The sequence below is a fragment of the Lithobates pipiens genome, unplaced genomic scaffold (assembly GCF_037356315.1).
Source record: "Lithobates pipiens isolate NorthernLeopardFrog02 unplaced genomic scaffold, aLitPip1_a1.2 Scaffold_8, whole genome shotgun sequence".
NCBI classification, from domain to species: Eukaryota; Metazoa; Chordata; class Amphibia; order Anura; family Ranidae; genus Lithobates; species Lithobates pipiens.
Genome location: NW_027507903.1, coordinates 657,682,985 through 657,701,456, shown reverse-complemented (window position 1 = coordinate 657,701,456; position 18,472 = coordinate 657,682,985). Strand labels below are relative to the sequence as shown.

Sequence of the window (18,472 nt, the reverse complement as noted above, 5' to 3'; positions counted from 1 at the left end):
CATTTCTGTTCTTGGGTTCAGATATTCTTTTCAGAAGCTGTGTTCACTTTGGATATCCATATATGCATGATTGGATGTTTAAACTGAACCCAGCTTCACCTTATTTACTAACATTTCCAGAGTGAAGAGTCTCTCCTGCTTTAGTGAATGGTGTGTGTGGGTGTTGGGGTGTGTCTGTGTGATTATTGTGGAGACGTTATGAAGAATCACTGGCCAGTGTGCCAGAACACGGAGCCAAGTCTGAGTACGGTACATAATGGAGGAAACGGGGGGAGGGGGAGGATCCGAGTGCAGAGCTGGGAAACGAAACTAAACTTAATGAAGAAATATTATAATTGACTTCCCTATCACACAGCGAGATATCACCGAGACCAGAGGACGCAGCGTCAGGTATGGAGGATGATAATATACTGTGTATCCCATCTTTATCTATCTGTTATAGGGAGAAATCTTTCTATTAACCACCCAATGTAAGGAGCATTCTCCACACTGACCAAAAATGTAAGGACCATTATTCCTAGTGACTACCAGTGTAACACGTATTCTTCCCATTGACTAGCAATGTAAGAAGTATTATTCCTATTGAACATCAATATAAGGGCCATTCTTTCCATTGACCAACGAAGTAAGAAATATTCCAGACACTGATTACCAATGTAAGGGGCATTCTTCTCATTGAATAACACGTAGTGTTATATTTTATATATATATATATATATATATATATATATATATATATATGAACCAAAAAAAAAGGTATATTTTAAAGCCGGCCTATCATATACCTCTCTGCGCCAAACTGGGACCTTCACACACTCCCTAAATTTATATATATATGTATATGTACCAACCTGTATGGCGCACCCACATATATAAAGAAAAAGATTTTTTCATATGCAGATGCCTGCAAAAATTATAAAACCACAGCAAACTAAATAATAACTGCTAAGTGTATTAAAACCTAGCAATACGGACAAAAATAGCAGCCGTTAAAAAGTTATCGTACAAATACATTAAAAAAGTAATACAAACAATTCATCAAGGTAAATCTGAGAATGTCCACATTAAAACAGCGCTTTGTAGAAAGTCCTTTATAGAAGTAACAATGTACGAGCAATCACTAGAAAGTTCTTAATGTGCAGATAAGGTGTCTATAGTGATCTAATCAGAGTTGCAAGGTGATCAAAGTGCTGTCAACCTTTCTTCCACCATAAACCGGAAGTGCTTCCCCACATGCGATGCGTACCCCCAAGGGGGTTAAACTCACCAGACACTGCTGAAAACACAAGCTCCTCCGATGCAGGCCTATCCAACACAAGACCCCCATTGGAGGGATCAGACGCAATGGGAGAGGAATCAAATCTATTCCCCAGACCTCAGGAGAAACGAACGAGAGGCTGCAGAGCAGGACGAAGGGTCCAGGAAAAGAAGACGCGAAAAGGACTAGGGGGGATTTTTAACTTAGCAGAAGCCTCCTTGACACATAAAGAAATCAATATATTGAATTTGGGATTAAAATGTGGCCTGAAGACACCACTAAACAAATTTAATGTATTTATAGATGTACATAAATATATGAGGAAAATTAATATGAAAAAGTATTTTTTGAATAAAAATTCCCAACCTGTCACTGCGACCGCATCAGTGCAGACTGATAGCGGGTTACGGAATAAGTCACTATTTAACCCCGCTAATAGTGCTAATCAACAAATAGACGTTTTTAAGAATCTGGTGTTACGTGATTTGGAAACTCTCATCCCCCAAAAAAAATGCTAATCCACGATATATTCATGAAGGCATTAAGAGTTTGGAAAAAAGAAAGGAGCTGATCATAAGACCCGCTGATAAAGGGGGCGGGGTTGTTTTACTGACAAAAGAATTTTATCACAACCAACTAATAGAAATGTTGATGGAAGAAGATACGTATAAGAAATTGGATAAAGACCCTACTAAACAATATGAGTATGAGCTGAAGGCTTTAGTGAATTTCGGAGTTTCAACTGGGGTCCTAACTAACAAAGAAATGAGGTATTTAACCCCTAGTAGTAGTAGGATTCCTACTATCTATACTTTGCCGAAAATCCATAAGAATATAAAATGTCCACCTGGCAGACCAATTGTTAATGGGATAGGATCCATTACTTCTAGAATGGGCCAGTATCTTGACCTATATCTACAAAAAAGTGTGATACAGACAAAAGCATATTTGCAGGATACTAAAAATCTTTTACAAATATTGGAAGAAGTGGACTTAGTTGGCAAAGAAGAGGTATACTTAGTCACAGCGGATGTTGCGTCTTTATATACTATCATCCAACACGATGATGCTATTTTGGCCCTTAATTGGGCGCTTAGTCGGAGAGATGATCTGAAACATAATCAAAAAGTCTTTTTGAGAAATGCTCTCGATTTCTGTTTAGGTCATAACTATTTCTGGTATGGCGGAAAATTCTACTCCCAAAAACGCGGCGTCGCAATGGGCGCCAAGTTCGCACCTAGCATAGCGAACCTGTTTATGGGAGAGTGGGAAGACAAGAAAATCTTTTCTGTTAAGAGACAAGAGTTATTGATATACAGACGTTATATAGATGACCTGATCTTTATTTGGTCTGGAACAAGATCTTCCCTCACTGATTTCCTTGCCGAATTGAATAATAATACTAGTCACATTAAACTGACTAGTGAAATAAGCACTGAAAGCATCAATTTTTTGGATGTTAACATCTACAGACATGGAGAAAGACTCGGTACCAAGGCTTATTTCAAACCTACAGACGCAAATAGTTATCTACCGATACAGAGTGGGCATCACCCGGTCTGGTTAAAGAATATTCCTAAAGGTCAAGTGACCAGGATCAGAAGAAACTGTTCCAACGATAATGATTTCTTCTCCCAGGCGAATAGGATTAAAGAAAAATTCCTGGAAAAGGGCTATTGTGATAAACAACTGGACAAAGTGATTGAAGGAGTAGCATCCACATCAAGAGATAATCTCTTGAGTAACAATATGGGCAATCACACTTCCAATAGTCACGAATGGAATTTTATATCAGGGTACCATTCACAATATAGGGAGGTGGAGAATATATTTTTATCACACTGGCACATCCTTTTGATGGATAAAACATTACAACCAGTGCTACCTGCAAAACCCAGGTTTATATATAGAAGAGCTCCCAACTATGCCAATAAGATAGTTAAAAAAGTGATTGACCCGCCTAAACATCCTCCCACTTTTTGGGAAAAAGATGAGTTTTTTGCTTGTAGACGTTGCAGGGCTTGTAAAGAAGTAAACACACCAATAAGAGCAATGGAACGCTTTTTAGCAGCAGGGAATAATAAAGAATTTACAATCAAAGGGTTTATTACCTGTAATACATCGTATGTTGTGTATGCTTTACAATGCCCATGTGGGTTGATCTATATAGGCCGGACCAAAAGACTTCTAAGGATAAGAATAGCGGAACATGTGGCTAATATTAAACTTGGTTTTAAGGACCATAATGTATCCCTACACTTTAAGCTTTATCATAATCAGGATCCATCTGGACTCAGATTTTGGGGTGTAGAACATATGAAACCCTCCTGGAGAGGGTCAAATATGGTACGAGAGTTATCCAAACGCGAAACGGAATGGATATATTTGATTGACACTTTAACACCAAAAGGGTTAAATGTGGACCTAGATATTAATTGTTTCATCAGTGATTATTAAATTGTATGGTTTACGTTCCCTTCCTCTTAATATTTAAATATTTTAATTTTTTAAGTAGTAATCCTTTAAGCAGTATCCAGCTAGATGCTTGGGTAGGTTATATAGTGTATGGATTAATGAAGACATTCACGGTACGGTCTTTTACGTTTGTACCATTACATATCTATACCAATTTTATATATAAATACCATGGACATATAGAGTTTTGGTAACTACAATTACTCTATGGCTGATATACAATGAATTACTAAATTTTTGACATGAGTTGACTAATATGATTACTATGGCTATTATAGAAAGATCATGTTCAAATTTGTGTTGACTCATAATATTTACGGTATTTTTGAATATTTTTAATATTTGGAATATTTTCAGGTTTTTGCGTTTGTTCCCGCCTGTGATTTTATTAATTAGTCAGTAAGAAGTTCCCTTCAACTTAAATGACACCTCATAGAGATAAAAATCTTGGAGGTGGTGGATATATATTACATATTTACCTCTCTTTGCTCACTGCAACGATAATTCCAGTGATATATGGGGTGCATCTAGTGTAGGCATTAGAGATATATACATGTATAAGTATATGTATATTTTGGATGACGCACATGACATACATACTAGTTTTTTCTAAATAGGATGTATCTTTTAGAGAGACAGCTTATGGACCTTGTATGTATATATAGGTCCTTGCTCGCATATTACACAAACAGGGGTTGGATATACATACTGCATACAGTGGTGTGAAAAAGTGTTTGCCCCCTTCCTCATTTCCTGTTCCTTTGCATGTTTGTCACACTTAAGTGTTTCGGAACATCAAACCAATTTAAACAATAGTCAAGGACAACACAAGTAAACACAAAATGCAATTTGTAAATGAAGGTGTTTATTATTAAAGGTGAAAAAGAATCCAAACCATCATGGCCCTGTGTGAAAAAGTGATTGCCCCCCCTTGTTAAAACATACTATAACTGTGGTTGTCCACACCTGAGTTCAATTTCTCTAGCCACACCCAGGCCTGATTATTGCCACACCTGTTCACAATCAAGGCATCACTTAAATAGGAGCTGCTTGACACAGTAAGGTCTACCAGAAGATCCTTAAAAGCTACACATCATGCCGAGACCCAAAGAAATTCAGGAACAATTGAGAAAGAAAGTAATTGAGATCTATCAGTCTGGAAAGGGTTATAAAGCCATTTCCAAAGCTTTGGGAATCCAGCGAACCACAGTGAGAGCCATTACCCACAAATGGCGAAGACATGGAACAGTGGTGAACCTTCCCAGGAGTGGCCGGCCGCCCAAAATTACCCCAAGAGCGCAGCGACGACTCATCCAAGAGGTCACAAAAGACCCCACAACAACGTCCAAGGAACTGCAGGCCTCACTTGCCTCAGTTAAGGTCAGCGTTCATGCCTCCACCATCAGGAAAAGACTGGGCAAAAATGGCCTGCATGGCAGAGTTCCAAGGAGAAAACCACTGCTGAGCAAAAAGAACATCAAAGCTCGTCTCAATTTCTCCACAACACATCTTGATGATCCCCAAGACTTTTGGGACAACATTCTGTGGACCGATGAGACAAAAGTGGAACTCTTTGGAAGGTGTGTGTCCAAGTATATCTGGCGTAGAAGGAATACTGCATTTCATAAAAAGAACATTATACCAACAGTAAAATATGGTGGTGGTAGTGTGATGGTCTGGGGCTGTTTTGCTGCTTCAGGACCTGGAAGACTTGCCGTGATAAAAGGAACTATGAATTCTGCTGTCTACCAAGAGATCCTGAAGGAGAATGTCCGACCATCTGTTCGTGTACTCAAGCTGAAACGAACTTGGGTTCTGCAGCAGGACAATGATCCTAAACACACCAGCAAGTCCACCACCGAATGGCTGAAGAAAAACAAAATGAAGACTTTGGAGTGGCCTAGCCAAAGTCCTGACCTGAATCCTATTGAGATGTTGTGGTATGACCTTATAAAGGCCGTTCATGCTCGAAAACCCTCTAATGTAACTGAATTAGGACAATTCTGCAAAGATGAGTGGGCCAAAATTCCTCCAGGACGCTGTAAAAGCCTCATTGCACGTTATCGCAAACGCTTGGTTGCAGTTGTTGCTGCTAAGGGTGGCCCAACCAGTTATTAGGTTTAGGGGGCAATCACTTTTTCACACAGGGCCATGATGGTTTGGATTTTTTTTCACCTTTAATAATAAACACCTTCATTTACAAATTGCATTTTGTGTTTACTTGTGTTGTCCTCGACTATTGTTTAAATTGGTTTGATGTTCCGAAACACTTAAAGAGGAGCTGCACCTAAAAAAAAAATATTAAAAGTCAGCAGATACTAATATTGCAGCTGCTGACTTTTAATAATATCACACTTACCTGTCCCAGGTTCCAGCGATGTCGGCGGCAGATGACGAGCGATCGCTCGTCTCGCTGCAGCCACCGCCGCCATCCTCTGTCAGGGAATCAGGAAGTGAAGCATGAGGGCTTCACTGCCCGGTTCCCTACTGCGCATGCGCGAGTCGCGCTGCGCTGGTTCCCCGCTGTGTCTCTGGGAACTGTGTGCTTCCCAGAACACAACGGGGGGGGCGGGGCGGAGTCATGCAGGGGTGGGCGGAGCCATGCGGTGGTCTGGCCGGAAGTGGGTGCAGTTACCTGGATTATCCAGGTAACTGCACCCCCCTCCCCCCCGAAAGGTGCCGATTGTGGCACCGGAAGGGGGAGGGATAATACTAGCGGAACATCCCCTTTAGGGTGAAGAACCGCTTTAAGTGTGACAAACATGCAAAGGAACAGGAAATGAGGAAGGGGGCAAACACTTTTTCATACCACTGTACATCACCTGGTGATACCGCTCCTTCTGATGTCACTGACTGGTGCATGCTGGGCTTGTGACGTCACAAGGGGGGGCGGGGCCACAGGGTGATGTTGCCAGGTGGCCCCACCCCTTACCTATATAAAAACTGTCAAAGCGCAGAGCAAGCATTCGGCGGGAGGCCGTCCCAGAAGGTGAATTGCTTATTTTTCTCTGGGTCGGTGATCCGGCGGGCAGCGTAATTGGCAATGGCTTTACATCTAGAGACACAATTTTTTTTAAATTTTAATAAAGGATTTGTCAAAAACTTCTCTCATGTTTTTATTCCTTTTTGGTGAATGGATAGGGGTACGATGTACCCAATAATTATTCACATGGTGGGTGCGGGATTTGGGGGGCCCCCCGTTAAAGGCGGCTTCTAGATTCCTATAAGCCCCCTGTCTGTCTAAGGTTGAAGCCATAGGGATGTCCCCGTGCATCAGAGGGGGTCGGGGTAACTCGGCGACGTCACTGTGTGGCCCTGCCCTCAGTTATAAAAAAAACAAGCTGTCACCTGAGAGGACGGTCATTACGGTGGGTGCCTTCCATGGAGGCAGGTTGTTTTTTTTTCTTTTTTTCAGTCCGTCGACGGAGCAAGAGAAGAAGACTTTGTGGGACAGTTTTTTATTTTTTTATTAAAGGACCCCAAGCCGTGTCATGTAATTTTTACAATTTTTACACTTTTTTTGTGAAATGGTAGGGGTAAATTTGTGCCCAGTTACCATTTCCCACAGGGGGGGATTCCGGGATCTGGGGGTCTCCTTGTTAAAGGGGGCTTCCAGATTCCGGTAAGCCCCCCGCCCGCAGACCCCCACAACCACCGGACAAGGGTTGTGGGGATGAGGCCCTTGTCCCCATAAACATGGGGACACGGTGCTTTGGCTACCCCAAAGCACCTTCCCCATGTTGAGGGCATGTGGCCTGGTACGGGTCAGGAGGGGGAGCACTCTCTCGCCCCCCCCCCCCCTTTTTTCTACGACCTGTCAAGTTATGTGCTCGGATAAGGGTCTGGTATGGATTTTTGGGGGGACCCTCGTGCAATTTAAAAAAAAATTGGTTCGGGGGTCCCCTTAATATACATACCAGACCCGGAGGGTCTGATAATGGACTGTGGGGGAATCTCATGCCATTTTCTTTTCAATGACTTTTATGTGTATTGCCGAGACCGACAATTCATTGTAGCCGCGAGTAGTTTTAAAAAATGTTTTCCTTTAGAAATGTAATTTTGCTCTCGGACTGTTCTAAACACGAGAAACATGCGCCACTTTACAGGCATACTATAGACACCCCCCAGGTACGAAATTTAAAGGGATATTTCACTGTTATTGTTTCACTTTAAGCATTATTAAAATCACTGCTCCCGAAAAAACAGACGCTTTTAAAACTTTTTTTTTTGCATTGACCCATGTCCCCTGGGGCAGGACCCGGGTCCCCAAACACTTTTTATGACAATAACTTGCATATAAGTCTTTAAAATTAGCACTTTTGATTTTTCACGTTCGTGTCCCATAGACTTTAATGGTGGTCGCGTGTTCGAATAAATGTTTTGCCTGTTTGCATGTTCTGCTGTGAACCGAACCTTGGGGGCTAAGAATATGCATCATACATGCTAGAGGGAGTACAACTGGGGGGATCCATAGTGGAGAAGGATCGTTGAATGGAAAAACCTCCCCAGAGAATGGGGTTTTTAGGCAGCAAGACAAAGGGTAATACAATTGAATAGAGATGTAAAAAAGATTATATTTATTCGAAAAGGGGCAGAACAAAACCCCCTTAGCATAACAGTAAAAACATGAGCTCCTATGGCAACAGAATATTAGAAACACAAAAAAGAAAAAAAAAGAGAGAAGCAGATACACATGAACATTTACATATCCACATCAACTGGTACAAATCAGGGATGTGAAATACAAGTGGCATTACATTTACATATTCACATCAAGTAGTACAGATCATAGATGTGAGGTACAGGTGGCACTGACGCGTTTCGACCCACACTTGGGTCTTCCTCAGAGGGACATGCTGTTAGGGAAATGTATAGCAATTATTTTCTACACACAATGTTTGGTATATTACCATCACATACATACATATATATATTTACCCCATAAATGTATCCAAGTAACGACACAATTTAATTCCACAAGTAATGCTTCTCACTTGGAAGAAAAGGGGAAAAAAATAAATAATGATAATAAAAGAAAAAAGAAAAAAAAAACAACAAACAACAGCCAGGGCTCTGGGCTCCTCCACAGGCGCCTCAATCCAAGACAATACCTGTGGTAATAAAGTACAAAAAATAGTAAATACTATTTTATTGACTGCCAAATATGCAGTATCGGGAAACAGGCCCAATAGGACATATTGGCTTAGCCAAAAAGTGTCAGAGGGAAGTGGAAAAGGACATGGAGATGTGGGAGGGGATGATACATACATCTAACAACTTATTGCATACATTGGTGGTATATCCATACGTACCAATCCCCACCCAGAAGCAAACAGCAAGGAGCATCACAACCAAGACGCCCATAAAGTTTTTGTTGGATAACCCATGTGACGTATGTGTGGATAAAAATAGGAGTGACACACAGCCCTATGTAAAGAGGTGAACAAATATATGTAATAAAACAACAGTGACGCACTGCCCTGTGTGAGCAAAGTGATCAAATGCAAAAAAAAAAAAGGAAAGGAGAGATGTTGTGTGTGTAAAGGCCTATGGTATGTGAACAATTCAATTACCCAAGTGCCGCAGCCCAAAAACAGGCGTACCTTGGATATCACTGAAAGTGACGGTGAAGTATAAGGAACAACACAGAAGTGACATGGAAGTGAATATATATATATATATATATATATATATATATATATATATATATATATATATGCTTGTATAAGAAAAGGGACATTTAGAGTATAAAGCTTTTTTTTTTACTTTTTTTTTTGTTGTGAGTCCCCCCCCCCCCAGGACTCCGAAGGGTCCGGCAGGGGGCGCATCCTGGATAGATCTGGCATCCACAATATGCCTTCCCAGCGGGGGGGGAGGAGATCTGTAATTTCAGTTCTCCTCCCAATGTTCCCAGCTGTGGAACAGACGGGCTGGTCCCGTTGTCCAAGCGGGGAATACTTCCTTGCCGGCGGCGTCCCAGGGCACTTTCCGGGCGCCGCTTCTCGCGGCGCATGCGTGGGGCCCCCCGCGCGTGGGCGCATGACTTGTGGACGTCATGACATTGCCACGGAATTGACGTCATTTCAGGGTCGTTGCTGACTTCCTGGAATGCCGGGGAAGCCACACAGGGCAGCCTCGTTGTAGACAGCCCTACACCGCTGGACGGGTGGGATATGGACACACCTGTGGGCAATGGCTGATCAATTTTACTAATTGATTGACATTATATATATTCCAACGTTGTTTGGCTCTCCCATTCCCAACGGCACAGCAGAGGAATCGGACACACCGATCGCCTCTTTCTGGTAGGTTTTCTGTCATTAGATTGGGACACTTCACTGCCCCATTAGCATTTCCAGGCATTAAATATACTTATAGACTACCAATGGTACTTCATACATACTATTTACTTGCAGGCGGACAGTGACTATTTCCGGGTGATATCACTCTCCATATCAATATATCTGGAGCAGTGTAAGCTAATGCAATATGTCCTTCTCTGTTAGACACCACCCATACCAACTTTTAGCACATATATTTGCTTTATACTCTAAATGTCACTTTTCTTATACAAGCATATATATATATATACATTCACTTCCATGTCACTTATGTGTTGTTCCTTATGCCGCGTACACACGAGCGGACTTTTGAACATCCAAAGTCCGACGGAATGATTCCGTCAGACTATTCGATCGTGTGTGGGCTGCAACGGACTTTTGATTCGCAAAAGTCTGACGGACTTTAGAATATGGAACATGCTTCAAATTTTTCCGCCAGAACTCCGCCGGACCCGGTCCCTCCGAAAAATTTGCTTGTGTGTATGCTATTCCGACGGACTAAAACCGACGCTAGGGCAGCTATTGGCTACTGGCTATGAACTTCCTTATTCGAGTCCAGTCATACGTCATCACGTTCGAATCCCTCGGACTTTGGTGTGATTGTGTGTGGCCAAGTCCGCTCAGTCGAAAAGTCCGTCAGAACTCTGTCGGAACTCCGGCAGAACTCCGGCAGAACTCCTTCGGAAGTCTGTCGGACATAAGTTCTCTCGTGTGTACGGGGCTTTATACTTCACCATCACTTTCAGTGATATCCAAGGTACGCCCGTTTTTGGGCTGCGGCACTTTGGTAATTGAATGGTTCACATACCATAGGCCTTTACACACACAACATCTCTCCTTTCCTTTTTTTTTTTTTTTGCATTTGCATTTGCATTTGTTCACTTTGCTCACGCAGGGCAGTGCGTCACTCTTGTTTTATTACATATATTTGTTCATCTCTTTACATAGGGCTGTGTGTCACTCCTATTTTTATCCACACATACGTCACATGGGTTATCCAACAAAAACTTTATGGGCGTTTTGGTTGTGATGCCCCTTGCTGTTTGCTTCTGGGTGGGGATTGGTACGTATGGATATACCACCAATGTATGCAATAAGTTGTTAGAGATGTGGGAGGGGATAATGCATACATCTATGTCCTTTTCCCCTTCCCCCGACACTTTTTGGCTAAGCCAATATGTCCTATTGGGCCTCTTTCCCGATACTGCATATTTGGCAGTCAATAAAATATTATTAACTATTTTTTGTACTTTATTACCACAGGTATTGTCTGCCCACCACCACACCATCGTGTGATTGTCCCTCCTTCCTCTTAGCTTAGGGGGAGGATGCGGACTCAAGTGTGACCTCTCGTGAGGTGTATTTTGTGGCCCCGGCCTGTCTTGGATTGCGGCGCCTGTGGAGGAGCCCGGAGCCCTCGCTGTTGTTTGTTGTTTTTTCTTTTATTATTATTTATTTATTTTTTTTCCCTTTTCTTCCGAGTGAGAAGCATTACTTGTGGAATTAAATTGTGTCGTTACTTGGATACATTTATGGGGTAAATATATATATGTATGTATGTGATGGTAATATGCCAAACATTGTGTGTAGAAAATAATTGCTATACATTTCCCTAACAGCATGTCCCTCTGAGGAAGACCCAAGTGTGGGTCGAAACGCGTCAGCGCCACCTGTACCTCATATCTTTGATCTGTACTACTTGATGTGAATATGTAAATGTAATGCCACTTGAATTTCAAATCCCTGATTTGTACCAGTTGATGTGGATATGTAAATGTTCATGTCTATCTGCTTCAGAGCCCACAAAAGCCTGGGAAACAGCAGAACCTAGCTTAACCCTGGGCAGCCTAGAATACTTCTCTAAAAAAACAACAACTGTAAGCACCTGGTTACAGGTTACAAATCTACTTCTCTTTTCATAACAGAGGTCCACACTGTACAAATGTGCAAATGTATGTGGGACATATATAAGCATGAATTGGTTTAAAGATGAACACACCTGGGAGTTACTTGCTTTCCTTCCTCTCATTAGACAGTAGTTTTGGTGATTGGCCTTTCAATCTTATGTGGGGGAGGGGAGTGAGCCCTTAGTCCAGAGAGTCCCGGGGCAGAAGAAAAAGGACATAGGTGGAGGGACAGCATGACAGTGCTGGGACTAGCACAGTAACCGTTTTAAAATAAAAGGTTGTTGGAACTTTAAGAGGAGGGGAGGGTTCAGGGGCTGGGTGGTATGCAGGCAAAAGGATAGTGCCAGGAAGGAGGATGTGACGCCAGTCTCAAACGCAGGAGGAAGAGATTCCCACCCATCCGCCCTGTATTTGGAGGATATTTGTTGTAAAAGGGATTATTAGGCTGTGGCAGTCCTTTGGGTCGCTGGAAGAGGAGAAGGAGAGGTACATGTATGGAACATGTAGTACCCATCCATGGGATGGGGGTGGTTATTGTACTTCCGGGTTACGAGGGGTTAACCCGGAAGGGTTAAAAAAGGGTAGGTCACTGTGACACGTTGGGTACCGCCTCCGAGTCCGGGGTTTCCGACTGGAGGCAAGAGTTCAAAGTTCAGGATAGTTGTTCACAGTGACCAGTGGTTGGTGGTTGCACTTGGTTTATGACCCATTAAAAAAGGAGTTTAACCACTTCCCGACCAGCGCACGACGATGTACGTCGACAGAATGGCACGGGCAGGCATATTGGCGTACAGGTACGTCCAATGTTCGATGCCGCCCTGCCATCGGGAGCGCGCCACCGGCGGCGCGTTCCCGCGCTGGTCGGGACCCCCGTGAGTCCGGTCGCGGGACCCGCGGACTCGATCGCCGCGGGCATCCCCGCGATCGTCTCACGGAGCGGCCGAATGGAGGAAATGCTGTATAAACAACATTTCTCCATTCTGCCTAGCAACTAGTGACGCTGATCTCTGCTCCATGTGATTGGAGTAGAGATCAGTGTACACTAAATGAAAGCCCAACCCCCCCACAGTTAGTAACACACCCCTAGGAACACTTAACCCCTACACTGCCACCCACTGGTTAACCCCTTCACTGCCAGTGTCATTTACACAGGAATCACTGCATTTATATAGCAGTGATTACTGTATAAATGACAATGGTCCCAAAAATGTCCGAAGGGTCCCCCACAATGTCGCAGTCACAATAAAAATCGCAGATCGCCGCCATTACTAGTAAAAAAAAATAATAATAAAAAATTATTAATAAAAATGCTATAAAACTATCCCTATTTTGTAAACGCTATAACTTTTGCGCAAACCAATCAATAATCGCTTATTGTGATTTTTTTTTACCAAAAATATGTAGAAGAATATGTATCGGCCTAAACTGAGGGAAAAAAATATTTTTTTTATATATTTTTGGGGGATATTTATTATAACAAAAAGTAAAAAATAATGTGTTTTTTTCAAAATTGTCGCTCTATTTTTGTTTATAGCGCAAAAAATAAAAACCGCAGGGGTGATCAAATACAACCAAAAGAAAGCTCTATTTGTGGGAAAAAAAGGACGTCAATTTTGTTTGGGAGCCACGTCGCACGACCGCGCAATTGTCAGTTAAAGCGACGCAGTGCCGAATCGCAAAAAGTGGTCTGGTCTTTGACCAGCAAAATGGTCCGGTCTGAAAGTGGTTAAAAAGTTATTTATTACATTTTATATATTATTATAATAAAAGGCCGGCTGGCCATTTACTCCATACCTTGTCGAGTCACCTGTTATTTAAGGGGTAGGAATGGGTAATGACTTAAGGTTGTCATTTACTAGGCTTATGCCCTACATATGTCATGTGTAAGTTGAAGATTACACAATGCTTTATTTTCTTAGATCCCAGCAAACAGAGAATGACAGAGGAGTAAAAGGTAAGCTACATATGTAATGCTGGGGAGGATGGAAATTAGGTTTTACTGTTGATTTGCCCCAAAGGACCCAGGACAGGTTCGCTTTGAAGTGATCAATCAGCTGTACAGTGCTGCATAGTATAGCGAGTACAACATGAGGCATAAAAAGTGTGGTCAACTGACACTTTACTATAGAAGAATGTCATGTTTATGTTACTTATGTCCTGTAAGAACAGCCAACCATGAATTTATCTTTCTGTAATTTACAGCAATGCCCAAAGGTCCATGAAGGTACTTCTAGATAAGATCAGAGAACATCAGAAACGTTCACTAAACTCTTCTGCTGTCGGCGATGATGTCTGCTGATCTGAGAACCAAGCTGAAATGTTTCATCTGTAAGAACAATTATACAGATTTTGTAATGCTGCCATGTGGAGACAAATTTTGCCGGGACTGTATTGATCAGGAGCTGGATAGACAAGGGAGAAGGTCTGATGGATATTTCTGTCCTAAATGCAGTAAAGAGTTTCAGAAACGTCCCGAACTACAGAAGAACACATCAAGTACTTGTAGAGTGCAGCCATATCAGAAGAAGTCTGAGGTCTTCCGTACTTACTGTGTGGACCCTCTTGCAGCTGCTGTTAGATCCCCTCTACACGGTGAAGACTCTCTGTATAATAAACACCCGAGAGCCCGCAACAAGGCACCACAACAGGTCTTATCTGATCCCACCACTTCTTCACAAATCAGGAAATGCTCCACTCATAACGAATGCATGAAATATTACTGCATTGAGGATGATATCTGTACATCCTGTAGATGGGCTGGAGAACATCGAGGACACCAGGTGGAAACACTGGACAAGGCTTATGGGAAGAAGAAAACAAAATTGAGAAATGTTAAGCAGAAACTTTGGACAAAGAGAAAGGAGATGGAGGAAAGAGGCCAGAGTCTGCAGGAACACCGGAGGAAAGTAGAAGAAGAAGCCGCTGGTGATACTGAGAGGGTCACTGCCCTGTTTAGAGATCTCAGGAGACGTCTGGAAGACCTGGAGAAGAGAGTCCTGAGGGACATCTCCGGGAGGGCAGAGCGGATCTCCATCTCCATCCGGGATCTGGAAATAAAGAAGGAGGAGCTGTCCAGGAAGTTGCGTCACATTGAGGAGCTGTGTAACGTGACGGATCCACTGACTGTCTTACAGGAATCAGACACAGGTGACTTGTGTGATACTGAGGATGGAGATAATGAGGACAGAGAGAGACATGAGGAGCTCCTCCATGATGGAGGGAGTCTGGATGTGGATGGGATATCACACACATTACACACATTATCTGATATAATAACACAGGTAAATGTATACTTCTATATACAGGGGGCTGCAGACATATTACTGGATGTAAACACAGCTCATAATTATCTATATATATCAGATGACAGGAAAACTGTATCCTGGTCAGATAGGATCCAGAAGCTCCCAGAAACACTAAAAAGATTTACTGAATATCCTCAGGTGTTGAGCAATCAGAGTTTCTCCTCAGGGAGACATTACTGGGATGTAGATGTCGGGGGATCTGATTTATGCAGAGTCGGGATGTGTTACCCCAGTATAGAGAGGAGAGGGGAGGAGTCAAGTATTGGAATGGATAACAAGTCTTGGGGTTTACTCAGGTGTGATGATCAGTATTCTGTGAGACATGACAGTGATAAGATCCTGTTACCCACCAATCCCTCCAGTAACAGAGTCAGGATATATCTGGATTATGAGGCCGGGCGGATCTCCTTTTATGATCTGTGTGACCCGATCCGACACCTCCACACCTTCACCACCACCTTCACTGAGCCCCTCCATGCTGGGTTAAGTGTAAAGAGAGGTTGCATAAAGATATGTGGGGGAAATTGGAAGATTTGAGAACTCCGCTCAGAGTCTGGTAACAACACGGGGAGGGAGGGTGGGATTGGTTCATTGTAGAGCCAACGATTGAAGTCAGTGATAACTTTAGCGACATTGGCCAAATATGACCATATAAAATATGACCATAAACATATGACCATGTAAGGTGACCAGATTTTCAAAATGAAATCCGGGGACATTTTTTTTTTATTGACAAAATGGTAAACTATTTTATAATTTTTCTCAAATGATATATGCAGTGTATGTGGTATGTGTTTATGGAATGATTGTATGATATATACATTGATTCTCACATTTTGTCCATGAGATAAAAAAAAATACTTCTTACCACCGTCCAGAGCACTGTGTACATTACAGGCCTCCACCGTCCAGAGCACTGTGTACATTACAGGCCTCCACCGTCCAGAGCACTGTGTACATTACAGGCCTCCACCGTCCAGAGCACTGTGTACATTACAGGCCTCCACCGTCCAGAGCACTGTGTACATTACAGGCCTCCACCGTCCAGAGCACTGTGTACATTACAGGCCTCCACCGTCCAGAGCACTGTGTACATTACAGGCCTCCACCGTCCAGAGCACTGTGTAGCCTCCCAAGTCTGCACAATTCCCCACCAGTCTGCACAATCCACCTAGCCCCGTCTGCAAAATCCCCCCCTCAGTCTGCACAATGCCCCCCCAGTCTACACAATCCCCCCCAGTCTGCACAATCCTCCCCCCCAGTCTGCACAATCCTCCCCCAAGTCTGCACAATCCTCCCCCCTAGTCTGCACGGGGAAAAATGAAATGAGAAGGGAAAGAAGCAAAGAGGTCTGGGGAGAGAGGAGAGCTGTTCATGGAGCGGATGGCTCACCCACCAATTATGCATCCCCTATCTGGCTGGTTTTCACAAGAAGGCTGAGCACAGTGCATGCATTGCTTGCAGGAGGCTGGAGTGTGGGCGGGGTTGGGCGGATACCAATTTGAGCAGATTGTCTGATTGGACAGGTGGTGGAGTGAGGAAGGATCCAAGAAGTGCTTGTGGGATGGGCAACCGGCGATACAGCCCAACTCCCGGAGCTAAAATGCGGAAGTGCCTGAGACCAAGCAGCCGAAAATAGTGTCATGGCTGCTACCGCACCAGTCTGGGGACAAAACCGGGGACATATTCCGTCCGGGGAGAGCGTCCCCGGAAATCGGGGATGTCTTGTCAGCCTACCATGTCGCCATATTAGGTCAATGATGTCATTAGTATTCATGCCTGTTTGTTACCCATGGCTGAAGGGCAGAAATATCCTTGGCCACAGCTGATTGGGCCAGAAACCTGATATCTTCTGACAGATTCCCATAGGTTTGAGCCAAACTTTACCTCTTTACTAGCTTTAAACAATGTTTTTAGTACAAGGGTGTGGCAGTACAAATGTTTTTATCCCAGCACAAATATTTTAAAGTGCATGTATACAGTGGGGATCGAAAGTTTGGGCACCCCAGGTAAAAATGTGCATAACAAAGCCAAGGAAAGATGGAAAAATCTCCAAATGGCATCAAATTACAGATTAGACATTCTTATAATATGTCAAAGAAAGTTCGATTTTATTTCCATCATTTACACTTTTAAAAATTACAGAAAACAAAAAAATGGCATCTGCAAAAGTTTGGGCACCCTGCAGAGTTAATATCTTGTACTGCCCCCTTTGGCAAGTATCACAGCTTGTAAACGCTTTTTGTAGCCAGCCAAGAGTCTTTCAATTCTTGTTTGAGGTATCTTTGCCCATTCTTCCTTACAAAAGTGTTCCAGTTCTTTGAGATTTCTGGGCTGTCTATCACGCACTGCTCTTTTAAGGTCTATCCATAGATTTTCAACAATGTTGAGGTCAGGAGATTGTGAAGGCCATTGCAAAACCTTCAGTTTACGCCTCTTGATGTAATCCCCCGTGGATTTGGAGGCGTGTTTAGGATCATTATCCATTTGTAGAAGCCATCCTCTCTTTAACTTCAGCTTTTTCACAGATGGCATCAAGTTACCAACCAAAACTTGCTGAAATTTTATTGAATCCATTTTTCCTTCTACTTGTGAAATGTTCCCTGTGCCACTGGCTGCAATACAACCCCAAAGCATGATTGATCCACCCCCATGCTTAACAGTTGGACAGAGGTTCTTTTCATTAAATTCTGTGCCCTTTCTTCTCCAAATGTACCTTTGCTCATTCCGGCCAAAAAGTTCTATTTTAACCTCATCGGTCCACAGAACTTGTTTCCAAAATGCCTCAGGCTTGTCTATATGTTCATTTGCAAAGTTCAAACGCTGATTTTTGTGGTGAGGACGTAGAAGAGGTTTTCTTCTGATGACTCTTCCATGAAGACCATATTTGTACAAGTATCTCTTTATAGTGGAATAGTGTACCACAACTCCAGTGTCTGCCAGATCTTTCTGGAGGGATCGTGCAGTCAAACGTAGGTTTTGAATTGCTTTTCTCACAATCCTGCGAGCTGTTCTGTCTGATATTTTTCTTGGTCTTCCAGATCTTGCTTTCACTTCCACTGTTCCTGATGACTGCCATTTCTTAATTACATTCCGAACAGAGGATATTGACATCTGAAAACGCTTTGCTATCTTCTTATAGCCTTCTCCAGCTTTGTGAGCGTCAACTATTTTCAGTTTCAGTTT

The 18,472-nt window shown here is 42.8% G+C and overlaps 1 protein-coding gene across 2 annotated transcripts; it reads left to right on the top strand.

Annotated features, from left to right (window-relative positions):
* The first annotated feature begins 268 nt into the window (after window positions 1-268).
* On the top strand, window positions 269-17,300 carry LOC143961754 (E3 ubiquitin-protein ligase TRIM39-like). 2 transcript variants are annotated; one of them, XM_077471095.1, is made up of 2 exons: window positions 269-390; window positions 14,184-17,300. In XM_077471095.1, the coding sequence occupies exon 2, from the start codon at window positions 14,267-14,269 to the stop codon at window positions 15,821-15,823; it is 1,557 nt and encodes a 518-aa protein (XP_077327221.1). In that variant the 5' UTR covers window positions 269-390; window positions 14,184-14,266; the 3' UTR covers window positions 15,824-17,300. The 2 variants fall into 2 exon arrangements, with proteins under 2 accessions (XP_077327221.1, XP_077327222.1); XM_077471096.1 differs by lacking the exon at window positions 269-390 and adding an exon at window positions 13,887-13,935.
* Window positions 17,301-18,472: the final 1,172 nt, after the last annotated feature.

What these genes read in the sequence shown, in the direction of transcription:
- LOC143961754 (XM_077471095.1), top strand. Translation starts at nt 14,267, where the DNA reads ATGATGTCTGCTGATCTGAGAACCAAGCTGAAATGTTTCATCTGTAAG.